The sequence below is a fragment of the Phocoena phocoena genome, chromosome 19 (assembly GCF_963924675.1).
Source record: "Phocoena phocoena chromosome 19, mPhoPho1.1, whole genome shotgun sequence".
NCBI lineage: Eukaryota > Metazoa > Chordata > Mammalia > Artiodactyla > Phocoenidae > Phocoena > Phocoena phocoena.
In genome coordinates this window covers 24,933,693-24,953,366 of record NC_089237.1, presented here as the reverse complement: position 1 = coordinate 24,953,366, position 19,674 = coordinate 24,933,693, and the positions used below count along the sequence as shown (strand labels likewise).

Genomic DNA, 19,674 nt, shown 5'->3' with positions numbered 1-19,674 from the left:
TTTAACATGTGTGAAAATGATTGTGTTGTCATTCATAAAGGAAGATAATTCTCATGACTGGCCTGTATTTTGTTTATCATTGGCAGTGTGATGAATTCGAATGAAGTTTGTATTGTCTTTCTTTGCACTTGGGGTTAGAGAGCCTTCCATTAACTTCCATCTGATTAAATTCCTGGTCACTTTTTGCTAAAGTCATTAAGATATGTTAAAAAACAATAAATAATCTAGTAGCTCTTAGACCCTTAGATTTTCAGTTCCCAAAGTACGTTCCCCACCCAAAATTTCCAATCGTTGTCACCATCATTTGGTGAAATAAAGGGCATTTTAAAATCAAGCAGAAAAGATGTGGCAAAGGGGTGAATCATTCTCAAGAAAGAACAGGTTCTATGATATGTGGAAGCATGTATGTGTATAACGTGTTCTGTGTTATCCAGTAAGGATATAATAAATAATGCCTCTTCGCTGTGGACTTATGACAACTTTCTTGCTGAACCAGCATTTGGGAGTAACTGGTAGAAAGAATAGCCGACTACTTTGTTATTTGGTTGTTCTGGCAGGTCGTGGAGACAAACTTAGATTTGGTTTTAAAATCTAGCCTTTTATTATGCTGCCTACATGCGTTTGAATTTTCCTCCCAAATCAAATAGGAAAAGTACCCCAAGTGTGAAGAAGTTATAAATAATTAACTCTTGATAGAGAAAAGTCCTGTTCTATTTCCTTGTGCCTACAACTTTAAAAAAATGCAGTCTCTCAACCCTTTTGCTTCACCTAATCTTTAAGGAGGTGTTTGACAGTTGTACTGATCCTTTCTGATTGTCATTAGGAATGAAAGCAGTGTACCCTTTGTGTTCAGTGAGGGCACATTTCAAAAGTGGCTTAAGTTTCTTGGTATGAAAATAAGCTTACAGAATAAAGACTTATTTAGAAAAACTGAATATTTTCCAATTTATTATTTATTTATATTACTTATTTATAACCTCAGTGTTTCTGTTCTAACTTACATTTTTTACCGGCAGCACTATGGTTCCTAGAAGCTCCAAACCTTTGGTGTCTCATTTCTTGCTAATTTCCATTTGAGTTAATGACCCAGGATGACCCAGGCTTATTTCTACCCTCTAAAAGTCCTTTGCATTAACAAAGGATGTGTTTCTTGTTAAAATTCTATTATTAAAATTGAAACTCTTGTTCACTGGAATTTCCCACAAAGCACTGGAAACTCTACAGTCTTTCATAGAATTTTTTGGCCTCCTTGTTTGGAGAAACTGACAATTGTTTTCTCATACATAATGTGGTGGAAAGGGTCTCAGATATTGGTTCTGTAGAACAATACAGCTTTCCTACTTTAGGGGATAAAACTCTGAAAGCGCGCGCGCGCACACACACACACGCACGCACACACACACACGCACACACACACACACACAACCTAAAAGTTGAGAATTAATGTTTTATTCAGAGACATTACTAAGGACTATAGCCCAGCAGGGCAGCCTCTCAGATAGCTCTGAGGAACCGTCCCAAACCAGCAAAGGGAGGAACCAGGATATATAGGAGTTTTTGCTGAGAAAAATAAATAAATAGATAAAAAACAACATATAGTGGAACATCAAAAGATTTCTGCTAATCTCAAAAGACAGACATCTCAAGTTAATGATTTTAATGCTTTTCTATGTATGGGAACATGCAGGAGTCTGGGCTCATTGAAATTATTCCTTTGATATGCGTCTTAACTATCTAGGGTCAGTATACTGTTTTTCTCCATCCTGAATTCCCTTCAGGGCCCTCCGTCAGGGCTGGCTGCCGTGGCTGATGACTGAATGGCAGGCAACGTTGTTTGTTTACTGAAATGGCAGGCAACATTTTTTTGGTCCACATGTTCTTTTTACCGTTTAATCAGTAGCCCTGATTTAGACCATATATTGATTTTCCTCTAGGCAGAAAAGAAATACCCTGAAGAGGCATGGTAAATATCTAGGGATTAACATGAGGAATTGGGAAGTCTAAAAGCAGGAGTTGGGGTAAGGGACTCATCAGTAACTTAATAAGATTTCCTAAACTATATTTTACTGCCTTTCTTAGTTGATTCCCTGGGGCTAATTTAGCTTCTGAGACTCTGTCCTTTCTCTTTGGTAAGTCTGCTTGTTCAGATAGGCAGACAGAATTATTTAAGAGTGATAATTCTGGAGCAGTGACAGCCCAGCCCTATTACTTACAGTCATGATGAATAACAGTTAAAAACGAATTAATGCTTAATTCTTCTCCCCTCTCCAAATAGAAAAGAACGCCCTATATCATTAGGGATTTTCCCGTTACCTGCTGGAGATGGATTGCTTACACCTGACACTCAGAAAGGTGGCGAGACCCCTGGATCAGAGCAATGGAAATTTCAGGAGTTAAGTCAACCACGTTCTCATACCAGCCTGAAGGTAAGCTTTATTCTGTGAAAACCTTCAATTTATGTTTTATAAGCTTTCTTATCCAAATTGAAGTGCTAGGCAACCAGAACATAATAAAATGAAATAGTATGTACACATTTTTAGTTCGTAAAACAGATGCCTTTTTTAAATTGGAAATGAGCTCTTCCCAAGAGTTTTAGTTTTCTATTATACTTTTTCAAGTTATATAGGAAAACAGAGTCAAGCTTTGTTACATCTTGGCTGTCACACTAATGACCAACATTTCTATTTGATTTAGGCTATTTCTATTTGATTTACATTATATGAATTTAGGATGGGCTGACCAGTGAACCGAAAATTATTGCCACCTGAAATCCTTGGTTCACATTATTAGGTTCACATCATTAGGAAGCTTGGTTCACATCATTAGGAAGCTTCACAATTTAGTAGGGCTCCACTTAAAAAAAAAACAAAAAAACCCCCCATGATACGTTCCTCAAAACCTTCATAAAGCAATATCCCAAAGTTCATTGTGTTTAGCTAAAAAGGCCTGCTGTTAGTTCATTATAGATTATGTTCTTGACCAAGATCTTGTCACCAAATAAGTTATAAATATAAATAATAATATATTCTAAGAGTGGAGATATACTAATAATTGAGAATAATTGAAGTTACAGTATATATCTTATAAAGTGCAATATTTATAAAGGGAACACTGATTATAAAGGAACCTTGTTACATTAGAAAATCTACTCTGTCATAAAACAAACAGGCCACCTACAGTGAATACAGGTGAGTTACTTACGTCTTTATCTCCTTTTTCTGGTCTCTTTTTCTCCAAATTACTTATCATGGTTTAAGTACTTATATAGATAGCTCTTATGATACTTCTAAATTATGAAGTCATTTACTTATTTACTTTGTTTCTCTCCAAAGCCATGCGGTTTGTTTAGTGCTGTATCCCTAGCACTTAGAAAAGGTGTCTAGCACATAATCGTCATTCAGAACATGTCTGTCAAATGAATTATTTGTTTTAGGTGTTAGAAAGACTCTTTTGAAGATAATGTAAATGGTCTGTTTTTCAGCTCTAGTAGGTAGAGGCATTTAGAATCATTCCATTGACCTCTGAAATGTGCTCAAAACAGTGAACAGTCAATAAATATTTCATAGCTTTGCTCTCACTGAAAAGTATTTTTAACAGTAGGCCTAACCTCACCTTTTTTTCATTCTCCTTTCTTTTTTGCTCACTTTATTAGAAGGTAATTATGCAGCTGCTCAGTGTCCACAGTGATGCTACTAGGAGGCTTTCTCATTCTTAGCCCTATGGCCACACTGACTTTTTTAGCCTGCCTGTTGGTTTAATAGATCTTCCAAAACACCCAGCTCTCAATCGCCTACTTGCCATGTCCCTTTCCCAGAACAAAATTAAGTAGCAGTAGGACATCAAAAATGTATACCATATGGTAACTGTATTTTCACTACTATACAAAAAGATACCTTAAAGAGAAGATTGTTATTTAATCCAGTCCTATATAGTATACCTGAAATCTTCAGGTATACTATACCATTTTATATAAGGGACTTGAGCATCTAGATTTCGGTATGCACAGGGAGTCCTGGAACAATCCCCTGTAGATACCAAGGGACAGCTGTACTGGAAAATCTGCCAGGACTCATGCACCTAGAAAAATATACAAGTTGTTCTTAAAAAGAAGTATTTGTACATATTATTCCTTTTCTTATTGTATTTTTGTGGGGGAAATCAGCAAACAAACAAATAAATGAAATCGTGGAATTTCAAGTAGTGTTATGTACTATTTTTAAAAAGCTAAGTAAGGGGCTAGAGAGTAATTAGTAAGGAGGAGTGCTTATTTTAGAGTGATGAAGGAAGGCCTCTTGGAGGTGGTGACTTGTGCCCTGAAATGAAGAAGGTACAGGTGCATGGAAAGGTCCAGCAGACTGTGTGTTTCAGGACAATCAACTAGCATCTGTAAAGACCCCGAGGTGGGGACAGACTTTGGTGTGTTTGAAGAATGTTTTTTTTTCTCTTCATCCCATTCCTCTGAGACTTCAGTGCTACCTACTGCACCAATGTGCCTTTTTTCACGGTTACCCAAAATATCCATCTCTCTAAATAGTATGATGGGGACTTCCCTGGTGGCACAGTGGTTAAGAATCTCCCTGCCAATGCAGGGGACTCGGGTTCGATCCCTGGTCCAGGAAGATCCCACATGCTGCAGAGCAACTAAGCCTATGAGCCACAACTACTGAGACCTCGTGCCACAACTACTGAAGCCCGCATGCCTAGAGGCCGTGATCCACAACAAGAGAAGCCACCACAATGAGAAGCCTGCATACCACACGAAGAGTAGCCCCTGCTCGCCGCAACTAGAGAAAGCCTGCACACAGCAACGAAGACCGGACACAGCCATAAATAATAAATAAATAAATAGTGTGATGGAAAATTCTCATTCCCATCTTGCCTTGTGGCAGCATTTGACACATTTGAATGCTTTCTGCTTTTTTTTTAAATAAAATTTGTCCTTCCAACTTAGTTTTCTTCTAATTTTATTTTTTAATTGTTTTTTATCATTCTTTTGTAAAAAAATTTATTTATTTTATTTTTGGCTGCGTTGGGTCTTTGTTGGTGCACGCAGGCCTTCTCTAGTTGTGGTGAGCGGGGACTACTCTTCGTTGCGGTGCACAGGCTTCTCATTGCGGTGGCTTCTCTTGTTGTGGAGCACGGGCTCTAGGCACATGGGCTTCAATAGTTGTGACACACAGGCTTAGTTGCTCCGTGGCATGTGGGATCCTTCCGGACCAGGGCTCGAACCTGTGACCCTGCGTTGGCAGGCGGATTCTTAACCACTGCGCCACCAGGGACGCCCACTTTCTGCTTCTTGAAATGTTTTCTTCACTTTGCTCCCAGGATACTTCTCTTTCTCTTTCTCTTTCTCTTTCTCTTTCTCTTCTCTCCCCTCCCCCTCCCCTCCCCCTCCCCCTTCCCTCTGTCTCCCATCTCCCCCTCTCCCTCTCTCTCTGGTTTTCTTCACAGGTCCTTTTCCATTGCTGCTTTTGCACCTCTAAATGTTGTAGTTCTCTAGGGCTTAAATTTTAGCCCCCTCCTCTACTTAATGTGGGTAGCTCAAGTTTCATGTCTGTAAATACCATTCACCCATCAGTGTTCACAAGTTTGAATTTCTGACCTTGACCCCTTTCCTGAACTCCACACCTGTGCATCCTTTTCTATATAGTTTTCCCACATACATATTTGTATCCTGCTTAGGTTACCACCAGTAGAAGTATTCTTTCAAGGCCAATCTAAATGCCACAGCTTACATGAAGCTTCACCTGACACCTTTTGATGGTCCTCAAATCGAGTTTAGAGATCAGTTTAAGGCAGAAAGCAGAGGAATTTTATATTGTATCATTAACAGAAATTTCTTAATGGGGGGCCACTAGCAAAATTGGTAAAAAGGAACTTCTTATGTTAAATGACATTTTCTGTTGAAAATGTATTATAAAAATGCTAGGGTGGAAATGGGCAAAAATGTTAAGGTAAGGTTGTTCATCCAACTGAATTATATTCACGAAGGAGGAAATCGAGAGTGTATATTACTCAAGAAAGGTGGTTGTGGTGGGAGGACAGTGAAAAGATGTTTTCAGTTGGCAGGGTGAAGGGAAAAATACTCTTAGAAGGCGCGAGACTGGGTTGTTTGTGTGCTTAGAAGAGGAGTCCGAGAGAAAAAAATTGCAAACAACGGAGTGAAGGGCGATGAATGATACATCAGAATTATTGAGGAAGGGCCAGGGGAAAGGGATCACATATCCCATCTGCCATTAAAATCTACTTTATTGACAGGACATCTCAGTTTTTCCTCATCTTTTGCCATTACAAGCAATGCTGCATTGAATAACCTTGTACATAATTTAGTACTTGTATTTATAATTCCCATAAGTGGGATTGCTGGATTAAAGCATGTATTTAAGATTTTGCTAGGTATCACCAAATTGTCTGCCAAAGGGATGGTAGCTGTTTGTATTCTCACCAGCTATGTTGTATAAGTTCTTCATTGCTTTACAAGTTTAGAGTTCAGATATCTCTCCCTTGTGCCCAAGTATAGAAAGAGAACAAAGTGTTTTAAATATCATTTAAAATATCCTACACATAAAATTTTCATGCTGTTTTCTAGACCTTGGTTAGTATCACTTTGGCAATGATTTCATAGATTCCATCTAGTTTCACATGTACACATGTATATGTATATATACACCTATGCATGTATATGCACCTGCGCATGCCTAAAGACGTGTGTGAGTATACACATATGTATATATACTCCGAAAAAGTATTATTTTTTCCTTTAGAGTCTCCTGGGTTGTTGGTTATTAGTAGAATGTGACTTTTAGAACTGAGAAAAACAATTTGAGCTAAAAAGCAATTGGATTGATACCTACTTGTGAAAGTTTTAAAGAGTACTTTTGAAACCACATGACTTGAAATACTTCAGTGGAACTGCTGTGAGAAGGTCTTGTTAGCAGGGTTTGGTATATAAAGCCAGTGGTCAATGTGTGCTGCATTCGTCAGGGGACGTGCTTAGCATGCAGAATGGAAAATTTCTGAACAGAGCCAGCATTATTGTTTAGAAGAATTTTCCATCCTCCTCCATTTGTGTTAAATTGTTCCTATTTCTTTAGTTTTCCCAAGCTTGAAACTCTATAGTAGTTAAACCTTATTCCTGTGTCTTTTGTGATTAAAGATCCTGTTGTAAAACGCATGTGTGATTTTAAATTTCCAAACAGTTAAAGCTCTTGGTTTGTTTTGTTTTTAACTTTTCATTTTGAAACATTTTAGACTTATAGAAAAGTTGCAAAAATAGTACAGAAGGAACGATACCCATCACCTACCCAACATTGGTATGTTAACTAACCATGGTAAGATTATCAAAACTAAGAAATTAACATTGGTACAATACTATTAGCTGAACTACAGACTTGTATTCAGATTTTGCCAATGTTCCCACTGCTGTTCTTTTTCAGTTCCAGGATGCAATCCAGGATCCCACATTGCACTGAGTTATGTTTCCTCAGTCTCTTCTAACATTTGACGGTTTCTCAGCCTTTCCTTGTCTTCATGACCTTCAGGCTTAAAGAGTACTGGTTAGTTATTGTGTAAAATAGCTCTCAATTTGGGCTTCTCTGATGGTTTCTTATGATTAGATTGAGGCTATATATTTTTGGCAAGAATACTGCAGAATGCCGTAGTGGTGATGTTAACCTCGATTGCTTGGTTCAGCTGGTGTGTGTTGGATTTCTTCACTGTAAAGTTACTGTTTTTCTGTTTATAATTTAATTAATATCTTGGTGGATATATTTTGAGACTGAGCCAATATCCTGCTTCTCCTCAAACTTTCATTTACTGATTTTAATGTGCATCAGTGAACCTTACCTACAATAATTATTACTGTGGTGTTGTAATGCTTATTTTCTATTTTCTTCATCCGACATTCATTAACTGTAATTCTTTGGGGAGAGAGAGCTGCTCACTCCCTCCCTTCTTTCCTTCATATTTGAACTCAAAGGTATTATTTTGTTCTGTAGGTTATCCAATGCTATTACTATTTATTTATTAATTAACTTATTTATTTAGGCTGCTTTGGGTCCTCATTGCTGCACGTGGGCTTTCTCTAGTTGTGGCGAGCGGGGCCTACTTGTCCTTGCGGTGTGCAGGCTTCGCATTGCGGTGGCTTCTCTTGTTGTGGTGCACTGGCTCTAGGTGCGCAAGCTTCAGTAGTTGTGGTGCACGGGCTCAGTATTTGTGGCTCATGGGCTCTAGAGTGCAGGCTCAGTAGTTGTGGCGCACAGGCTTAGTATCTCCCGGGCATGTGGGATCTTCCCAGACCAGGGATCGAACCTGTGTCGCCTGCATTGACAGGCGGATTCTTAACCACTGCACCACCAGGGAAGTCCCATTACTATTTATTTTGTTGCTCAGAGTGTTTCAGCCTTGGACATCAGGAGCTCTTTCAGGAGACATCCTATACCCTTTCGACATGCCCATACTCTTTTGAGTCCTTCCTTCCTGACACCATCAGATGCTCCAGGCTCTTGCATTTTCCCTGCCCCTGCTGTGCAGTCAAGTGCTTCTCCAAGAAGCCTGTTCTGTTTATTGTAGAATGGTATTTAGGAACCAAGGTCTAGGCACTAAATGTGCTTACCGGTTGGAATGTGATTGCTTCTAGGCCCTTTCTTCTGTTGATGCTTATGTTGGGCTTTTCCATTAGTTTATAGTATACATTATCTCCTTTTGGATTTTTACATTAGTGTTTACAGTAGGGTAAAATAAAAATAGAATTTTAAGAAAAATGGATTATATGTTGTAATATTTCAGGTTGGTTTTGCTTGGGACAGAGGGCAAGGAATTTCTTCTATAACTTCAGTTTTTATTTACAAACTTTCCCACTCCCATATATCCTCATTAGATAACTTCAGGAATCATCCACAGCTGACAATTGCAGTTTGAAGGGAAAAGGGAGTTAAGATTTACTCTTCTTAATATTTTGGTACTTGCCCATTCATTTTTATTGAGGTATAACTGACAGAATTATAGGGTACATACTTTCTCCCCTTTTAAACTCTTGCTTAGAGAAGAGGCAGTGGAATTAGTTCTTTCTTGGTGTTAATCAATGAGATTTTCTTCCTCTTTTTGGCATATTTATTGTGTTGTTTATTGACGAAGATGCTAGTGTATGTTGAGAATGAAAAATGGTAAAACTCCAAATAAACAACACTATCTAAAAATGATGGTATTTAAAGCTTATGTTTCTAATGTGACTTTTTTTGAGGTAATTGGCACATGAGTATTTATTACTATTGATATTTAATGTTTAAACAAACTCTTAGAATAAGAAAAATAGCTCTAAGTATTTCCTGTTGAAGAAGAATTACCTTGCTTTTTGCATTAAAAAATTTTGATGCCTACCAGGTCACACACAATGCCAGATGCTAGAAATGTTGTAAAGTTGCTCAGAGTCCAAATATTTTAGGAAGTAGGCTTAATAATTTTTTTAAAAGTCATATTAATAATGTCTCACAATCAAATAATATCGAAAATCTAGAGTAAAAATGTATAGTTGTCCAACTCTAAATTCCATTCCTTTGCCTCAGTCATTGTGAATAGCTGGTATAGCATTCATACCCTTTTCTTTATACATGTACATAGATAATACATACTCATGATATGTCTTTGTAAGATAAATGGTTTTAGGGACTTAGTCTAGGTGGTTAAGACTTAGCCTTCTAATGCAGCGGGTGCCAGTTTGATCCTTGTTCGGAGAGCTAAGGTCCTACATGCCTTGTGGCCAAAAAAACCAAACCAAAAAAAGCAGAAGCAATATTGTAACAAATTCAATAAAGACTTTAAAAATGGTCCATATCAAAAAAAAAAAAAATCTTAAAAAAAAAACCAAAACGACAAATGGGTTTATGCTCTAAGTATTTCCTGCAGCTTGCTTTTTGTTTCTCATTTTAAAATGTTATGTTCACAGTCTTTTCATTTTTATTTAGAGAGTTATTTACCTAGCTTTTGATGAAATGATAGTTGAGAAGAGTTGAAGATGAGAATCCAGAATCAAAGATCATGTAAACAGATATTAAGGGAGAGGCAGTCTGGTTTGTATAAAGTGAATCATGCTATAGATCAAATGGAATATCATCCAACTATATAACAATGAAATCTTGCCATTTGTGACAACATGGATGGACCTAGAGGGTATTATGCTAAGTGAGAAAAGTCAGACAGAGAAAGACAAATACCATGTGATTTCACTTATGTGTGGAACCTCAAAGAACAAAACGAACAGGCATAACAAAATGAACAGACATAACAAAACAGAAACAGACTCATAGGTACAGAGAACAAATTGGTAGTTGCCAGAGGGGAGGGGGCATGAGGTGATGAGTGAAATAGGTGAGGGAGATTAAGAGGTACAAACTTACATTCATGAAATAAAGAAGTCAAAGGAATGTAATGTACAGCATAGGGAATATAGTCAATAATATTGAATTAACTGTGTATGATGACAGATGGTACTTAGACTTATCGTGGTGATCATTTTGTAATGTCTAAAAACATCAAACCACTATGTAGTACACCTGAAACTAGTATAGTATTGTAAGTCAATTATATTTCAATTTAAAAAAAAAAAAGAAAAAAAGTGAATCATGCCTTGCTCATCTGTGGGTTTTTTTTGTGGGAATTAACAGAGAGCTAGGAGAGCTGTATTTTAGACTTTTCAAAAGACTTTGATGGATTTCCAGACTAAGAATATTTAAAACTTGAAGTTGCTTTGTGTTTAAGAAAAACACTTTTGTCTCAAAGAGGGCAAATGTACAGATAGAAATGAAGAATATGAGTAAATAGATGTTTTTGTGAAAAAGGACTTGAATCTTGGTGACCCTTCGATTGTTAGTGTTCTCTTAACAGTTTCAGAAGTGAGGGGCGGGAGGGAAGAAGAGTGTGGTTAATGTTTCCAAGTATGCTAAACTGGAATGTTTATTATGTTAATTACTCAAGATGATTAGGATAAATTTCAGGAAGATTTCACACAGCTGTGTGAATAGAAAAAAGGGTTAAGTGATAAACTGCTTATTGACAAAGTATAAGGTAAGACAAGACCCAAGAGGTGGTTTTTGAGTCGTGAGATGGCTTAAAAAAGAGGCTTAAAGGAGGTGATTTTAAGTCAAAACAAAACAAAACCCCCAAACCCTCATTTTAACAAAGTAGATAAAAGAGATGGATCTTGTTATTCTGAGAGGTAGCACAAGCCAAAGATACTTAGAAATATGCTAACACCTAGTAAATACATGATTTTTTTTTTCTCTTTTATAATCTTTCCCTCTTCTCAGGTCAGCAGTAGTCCTGAACCTCTGAAGGCTATAGTACAGGAGGTGAGAATGGGGTTCCAAAATGCTTTGTAAAAAGTAAATGAAAGTGATTAACTTTTGGGTACTTTCTCAGCTGCTATTTTCAAGACATCAAGTGCTCAGTTTGGAAGACTGCTGATGTTATTCCCTGAAATAAAAAAGAAAATTGTTTCTTCTACAGTGGTTGCTAGGGCTTTACTGTAATCTGTAATTTACTCCTCTCTAAAGTCAGCATTTTGAAATAAAGGAGAAAATAATAAGTAAATCCTGTGGAAATTCAGCCTATTTCTATTTTTCCAGCTCTAGGTAAGAAAACGTGTATGCTTTGCACAAATACCTTCCTCAGGGCAGAATGTACATAACTTGTATGTATCCTGGAGACAGCCTAGTATGTCATTTTACCATGGGCTGCCTCCCTATTTAAACAGATTTGTTCAGCCCCAGTCAGGGCCCCATTCAGCTTCATTCAGCAAACATCTTTTGAGAGCGTACTTCATGTCAGGCTTGATATGCTAGACCCTGGGGATATAAAGACAAAATAAGACTTTCTCCTACCTACTAGGTCAGGGTTAACCAGGGTAAGGCCTTCAGCAGGTCCATGACAGTGGAACAGTGTCTTTTTCAGAAATACCTTCAGAGGTAGGTCATCCGTGCCTCTCTAAATTTTTTTGAACCTACAGTATTATTTACATCCAGACTTATTTCACCTAAATGTGTCTAGAATTATGCTTCTCAGTGTTTCCTCTAGGAATCAAATCAAAGATACGAAGCTCTCCATAAAATACTTGTATACACAGAATTTTGTGATTCTCTTATGGTGTAGAGTTGTAAATCAAAAGAGTGTTAAAACTACTGTTTTGGGCACAACCTTAACTTGGGGAGAAAGAAATGTAAACATAGAAATTAAATATAAGGTGATAAGTGTTATAGTGGGTATCCATTGGGCTAGTTACTCTATAATTTTGTCTTTTACTTACATTAGGCTTAAAATCTTTGAAGCTAAAGACAAACTTACGTAGCAGAGTTGCTTGCCCCCTTTTTAAAGCTTATTTCAGATGAAATCAGGCGGCTACTTAGGAAAACACTGTATTGGAACATTTCTAAGTTGTCCTTAGTGGGATAATTTATTTTTATACTTGTGAACTTACTTTATAGTCTTTCTGAACATAAATTGTAATGGGGCAATGCCAGATAACACATGACATATGTATTCTGTACAGCACTGGGTACGGGAGGCATTTGATAAATGGAACATCTGAAAGTATCTTGTAAAGGCCTATATAGACTTTCAGCCTGATAATCTAAAACCAGTAGGAAAATAGCACAAAGACCAGATTGTTTTCACTATGGTATCTCAAGTGAAGCTAAAAGTAATGACACCTGTTCTGTTTTTTTGTGTGATAAAAAAACGTATAACATAAAATTTACTATCTTAACCATTTTTAAGTATACAGTCCAGTAGTGTTAACAGTATTCACATTGTTGTGAAACAGATCTCTAGAACTTTTTTGTCTTGCACGTCTGAAGCTCTATACCCATTAAACAACAACTCCCCTTTCCCTCTGCCCTCAGCCCTGGCAACTACCACTCTACTTAGTGTTTCTATGAATTTGACCACTTTAGATACCTCATATAAGTGGAATCATGTAGTAGTTGTCCTTTTGTGACTGGCTTATTTGACTTAGCATAATGTCCTCAAGGTTCATCCATGTTGTAGCATGTGACAGGATTTCCTTCCTTTTTAAGGCTGAATAATATTCCATTGTATACATATACCACGTTTTGTTTATCCATTTCATCCCCCAATGGACATTTGGGTCGCTTCTACCTCTTGGCTACTATGAATAGTGCTGCTGTGAACATGGGTATACAGATATCTCTTTGAATCCCAATTTTCAAATCTTTTGGTTTTATACCCAGAAGGGGTAGTGCTGGGTCATGTGGTAGTTCTATTTTTAATTTTATGAGGAAACTCCATACTGTTTTCAGAGCAGTTGCAGCATTTTACAACCCCACCAACAGTACACAAGTGTCCTAATTTCTTCACATCTCACCAGCACTTGTTATTTTGTTTTGTTGCACAAGAGTGCCATTCCTTTATAGTTATAACACTGGAACCCCAAGTCAGGTTGCTCGTTTTTGTGGGCATTTTCCGGTGACATGACAGCCTGCAATGTAAGAGTTTCTTAAAGACTGAAGGAATGGGAATGGGGTTACAAAACAAGTAATGTTTATCAGAAAGAGACTTGACCACCTGGTGAGTCTCCATTTTTGGCACCCACCTGTGTCATTGGAGAGGATATCTTAATGGCATCAGGCAGTTGAAATTGATAGGCCAGTGGTCTTCAGATAAATAGAGCAGCATTTGTAGTCAAAACTATTAGCCAAAACAGTACACCTGGCGTATGACCAGCATATGGGAATTAGAAGTCTCCAGAAGTCACAGAGTGAATGCAAAACTACAGCATGCAGCTCCCCTATAACTTTATGTTGAATAATTTATGTAAATGCTTCCAGTTTCCATTTAGGTCCTAGTAAAACATTTTCCCTCATTTTGTACCTGGTATCATATGAACTCATTGTTGACCGAAAGTGGTACATTTTATCTTTTAGCCGGCTAATATTTAGGTTTGTCTTTTTTCCTTCTATCTTTAGTTGGAGGCATAGTTAGTGACAGAATTTCATAATTTCTTCCATAGGAGATACAATATAAGAATATTGTGCCCTTGGCCAAACACATGACAGAGACTTCCCACCTCATTGCTTTCCTGCTAATCTTGGGAGCTTTATGTCTCCACTATCTGGGAGACCAAGGAGAAATACGTCTTTTGAAAACTATTCCCTAAAATTCAGAGCTTTTCCCTCTTCAGCTCTCATGGTCTGTCCCTGGGATCCAGCTGTCAGAAGTACAGCCCACACTGTGAGCTATTTTAATGTGTGTAAAATATTTTTATGTGGTAAAAGTATAAAAGGGAAGTGAGTTACAGATCAATAATCTCATGTTATTTGGATAGCATTTTAAAATACCATCTTCTAAGCAGATCCTAATTTACCACTTCCTTGTAGCCCTAAATCTTGAGATCCCCTGAAGTGTCAGAGTCCTTTTCCTGTTTTAGGTTCAGCTCTCTCCTGGTTACTTTATTTCATACTCCCAGATCCACAAATGATTTTGGGGAAGAGGGCTTTTGCCAAGCTGTTTATATTGTGAACTTTTAAATTACTACATAATTTTTTTTAAGGTAAAAATAGCTAGACTTTGTGGGGTAGGGTGATATGAAGGAAGAGGAAATAATTTCTCTACTTGACTTTTATTTGAGAGATAAATGGAAACAACAAGGTCAAGATCGACCTCCAGTTATTTTTCAAATAACTTCAAAGGCATATAATTTTCTCATTGTAGATGAACTTGATATTCTCTAGGGCTTTCTGAATCCATAGTTTTGATGGGTTTAAGTGCTGTCCATCAGAACTTCATCAGAACCTGGACTCTTTATATTAATTTTTAAATGTACTTTATATTTTAAACTTTTAAAGCTTGGGAATTCATGTATATGATAACATAAATGTGAATTAGCCAGGCTGTTAGATTAACCAAAATAATGCCACTTCTATTTTTTCTGTTAAATAGAGTACACATCAAAACAATGGCCAAGAGAGTGGTACTCAGGGTGACTTCTAGTTGTTTTCACTGTAGTCCTCTTTGGCTCCAGAAATATTATTGTCAGTTTTCCAGACTCAACTTCTAACAAGCTAATTTACTTGATGAATTTTTTTTTTTTTTTCGGTACGCGGGCCTCTCACTGTTGTGGCCTCTCCCATTGCAGAGCACAGGCTCCGGACGCGCAGGCTCAGCGGCCATGGCTCACGGGCCCAGCCGCTCTGCGGTATGTGGGATCTTCCCGGACCGGGGCATGAACCCGTGTCCCCTGTATCAGCAGGCGGACTCTCAACCACTGCGCCACCAGGGAAGCCCAGCTTTATGAAATTTTTATCAGATACTTTTGTATTAGGTGCCAGTCTCCAGCTCCAGGAAATAGTCAAATAATATTGTCTTTTAATTTTTACAGGGGAGGAGGTGATAGAGGATTGAACTATTAATGTATTTGATTTGCCTTTCTTCCCATTGGATATCAGCCCTGTATTTGAGATGCACAAAAGAAAATAGTTGGCTGTGTAATTAAGCTGATTTTATTAGCATATGGTTAATATTGCAATATTTGTAATCAAAGTTATTTTAAACACAAGGCAATAATGAATGGATAGTCCCAACTCATAAATCGTATAAATCATTTTCTTTTCTCAAAACTTTCAAATTGAAAAGAGAATTTCATCTAGTTATAGTAAAACTTACTATCTCTAGTCTCTTTATATACCTAAAGAGATTGTTTTTGAGGGACTACCCTGGTGGCACGGTGGTTAAGAATCCTCCTGCCAATGCAGGGGACACGGGTTCGAGCCCTGGTCTGGGAAGATCCCACATGCTGTGGAGTAACTAAGCCTGTGCGCCACAACTGCTGAGCCTGAGTGCTGCAACTACTGAAGCCCACGTGCCTAGAACCCGTGCTCCACAACAAGAGAAACCATAAATAAATAAATAAATAAAGTGATGAAGACCCAACGCAGCCATACAAACAAATAAGTAGAAATTGTTTTTGAGACCGTACTTCATATATAGATTTATATTCTGACTTTTATAATTTTCTTTTACTTAAAAATATATATATTTAGAAGTGCTAACAAGAGCATAGTAAAAGCAAAAGTCACTCATTATCAAACTACCCAGTGGCAGCCACTTTTAGAATTGTCATGAGTGTCCTGACATAGCTCTTTCTAGCCATTCTTAGTTGATTATACTATACAGAACTGTTTTAGTCCCCAGTCTCTTCACAGAATATTGTGAATATTTTCCATCTCAGTAGGTATTCTTCTACAACACAGTTTTTCAAATTGCTGCGTAGTATTCTGTTGTATGGATGTTCTATAATTTTCTTAATTTCCTATTTTGGAGCATTTAAGTTGTTTTCAGTTCTCTGCTGTTATAAATAACATCCTCTGTCCATCTCTGATTATTTCCTTAAAAGTATATATATTTTCCAATTTAACATAATATTTTCCTATGTCATTGAAAATTCACTTCAAGTAAGTATTGTATGCTAATATGGATATGCCACTTTATTTTTCTTTTGATAGATTCTGAATCTCAGATGAGATTTGTTTTTGCTAAATGGATCATCTGTCATGGATATATATGTTTCTTAAAATGTTGATGAGCAATAAGTAATCAGTAGCTGACCAACTATTATAAAAGTCCAAGTACAATATAAACTGTCAGAAAATGAGACTAGCAAAAATGTACTAGCATGACGGTCTTCAGCAAATATTTGGGTTTTATCCACGTGTTAGAGCTTAAACCCACCAGAAGAGCTAAGATACTCAAAACTCTTAGTGAGTACAACATGCTAGGTCACAGTCTGACTTCATAGATTTCTCATTATTAAAAACAAAAATAAGGGGGGAATAACCTCCAAAAGCCTGGGATAGGGATGAAGAGTGTGGGTGGGAGGAGTATTGAAGGGATAAAGAGCTCTCGGTTTGCCATAGAGAATATATTTTCTTTTGCATGCCCTTTGTTCTCATCTGGTAATTGATTTATATTAGTTCAGCCATACATCAAAATGCATTATAGTAAATTAAAATATTAAGAGAAGAAAATGGAGATGAAACATTTTAATGTTGTAAAGCTAAGAGGTTTGGTGATGGTTAAGTTCTCCGAGTGTGATTACTTTCATTGTAGTTGCTGTCCATCATAGCATGTGTAAGTTGACTATATGTCAAAAAATGTTTTCTTATACTTGAAGAGAGTCTTAACCTTGAACACCCTCTTACTTTTCAGCACTTAAAATAACCTAAATCTCTCAGACAGTGGAAGATTGGTATAGTGTTAGTTATTTTTAATTGCTTGGATTCTATTCCATTATTTTTATAGCTATAATTTATTTTATTTTTATTGAACCATAGTTGATTTAGCTATAATGTATTTTAAACCATGTTCTTTAAAAGTTAAGAAAGAGGGAAATAAAAATCACTAATAATCATCCCCCACCATAGCACAATTTAATATATTCTTTTTTTTCTCCTTAGGCCAAAAGCATGTATTGCCAAATTTTCAAAGTTGTGCATAATGTATTGTTATAAATTGTAATAAATAGCCAACATTTTAAACACTTGGTATGTGTGAATACACCGCTAAGTCTTTATACAGAAAAATTTAGAATAATCCAATGAATTAGGTACCATTATCTCTATTTTACAGATGAGAAAACATAGCTATAGGAAGAATACATAACTTATCCAAAATTATACATTTGGTAAATTCACTAAATTCACCCTAATCATCATCATCATCATTACTAGTACTAAACATTTTGTCCCATTCTCTCTAAGACTGGGTACTTTGCTGTAAAGAACTGCCTCGTTATTGGTAGCTAGTGGACAGCCGTTTTTGATTATTTTGGAGTCACAAACCCCATTGGAAATCTGATAAAAGTTGTAGATTCTTTTCCTAGAAAAATTCATTGTACATAAATGTTTGCATAAATTTTCAGTCTGGGCATGTACTTCTTGAAGCCTATCTGTGGATCTTAGAAGTAGTTGTGAAATTTTAATGATAATATATAAATGACCTGGATTGCTTGTTAAACATGCAGATTACCTGATGCCACTGCCTAAAGTCTGGGCTTGGACTTAGGATCTGTCCCTTTTTTACAAACACTTCAAGTGATCTGGATGCAGGATTTGTTTTCTCTTTTTGGTGACGCCTTGCAGCTTGCAGGATCTTAGTTCCCCAACCAGGGATTGAACCCGGGCCACTGGCAGTAAAAGCACGGAGACCTAACCACTAGACCACCAGGGAATTCCCTGGATACAGGATGTTTTAAGAACACCGTTTACAAAACTGTATCCTGAGATTAAGAATCTTGTTATTCCATTGCTGTTTTAGAGTAGCTACCACACAGTACATGCTCTAAGTGTTTGGAAACAAGTCTTTATTATCAAATGATTTTACAAATTAGGACTGCCATTACAGACTCTGATGATGACAGTAATGTATGATTTTATTGCTAATACTGCCACTCTACTTTTATCTTCAGGTCTTCTATTTAGAAGAATCTCATGTATGTCTGGAAAAACATGATTGCTTAAATATTTCCTAATTACTTGAAAATAATCTGCAGAGATTATTTATTGATTTCCTTTGGTAATCAGTGACTTACTGTTTTTTAATAGAATTTTCTTTCAAGTTTCCTAACCCATTTAAAAGATAGTTTTAAATAAATTACTTGTCAGAATGTTTTCCCTAATTATATTTATTCGTAGGATGAACTTTCTGATGTCAGCCAGGGAGGATCTAAAGCTACCACTCCAGCATCAACAACTGCTTCAGATGTGGCAGCAATTCCTAGTGATACTCCCTTACATGAAGAGAATGAAGGATTTGGGAAGGTTGCAGATACACCAGATAAGTCAGAGAGAAGCAAGCATATTGAAGTACAGGTAGTCCAAGAAACTAGAAATGTATCAACAGGTAAGTGACCCTACTTATTTACATACTGACAAAGTATTCAATAAATCCAGATGTGGATATGACATCTTTGGGGTGTTACTGCCATAGATTTATAAAACTGTATTCAATTGTAAATAAGCTTTAAGATGTGATGATTACATAAAGTTTGAGAGAGAAAAGTGGTGGGGCAGTGGCTGAGGGGTTGAGAGCCTGAAAGGCAGGAGGACATTCTTTTTCTGTTCCCTACCTTAGGTCATTAGTCTTTGTCTTTAATTTCTCTGTATTTCACCCCTTAAATACAAGGAAAACAGTGAGTTCTGGCCTGGTGTACACTGCACTGTGTCCAGAGAAACACAAATGAAAACTTCCTTTGGTTATTTTTTAGTTGCTCATATTTACTGTTAATTGAATATATGACATATTGTCTGTCTAACCTTGTGTTTCCTAGAATCAACTCTTTAAAATTTTTTATGATCAAATGATGTATTTACAACCATAGAAGCAATTTTCATAACGGGCAGTATGTGTTATATGCATTGTTTTTGTTATCTTGTTCTTTCCTAAGACTCTGCTGAAAATGAAGAGAAGTCAGAAGTTCAGGCAATCATTGAATCCACTCCTGAGTTGGATATGGACAAAGATCTCAGTGGATATAAAGGCTCAAGGTACTGTAAAAGCCCGATTAGGACATCTTATCCTTCCCTTTCTCCTCTCCCAAAGCACACTGTTGTCCCCTGGTCTCCGACCAGATAAAATGCATTCAAGTGTTTTGCTGAAGAAATGTTGATG

General features: G+C 36.9%; 1 protein-coding gene across 4 annotated transcripts in view; it reads left to right on the top strand.

Annotated features, from left to right (window-relative positions):
• Positions 1–19,674, top strand: part of SPAG9 (sperm associated antigen 9) — a 133,677-nt gene that overhangs the window by 71,454 nt on the left and 42,549 nt on the right. For 3 of the 4 annotated variants that reach the window (XM_065897310.1, XM_065897309.1, XM_065897311.1), the window contains 3 exons: positions 2,276–2,426; positions 18,699–18,906; positions 19,451–19,550. In XM_065897310.1, the coding sequence (XP_065753382.1) occupies positions 2,276–2,426; positions 18,699–18,906; positions 19,451–19,550 (459 nt within the window). Of the gene's footprint in view, positions 1–2,275; positions 2,427–11,303; positions 11,346–18,698; positions 18,907–19,450; positions 19,551–19,674 lie in introns of all 4 variants that reach the window. The other variant, XM_065897308.1, reaches the window with a different exon arrangement.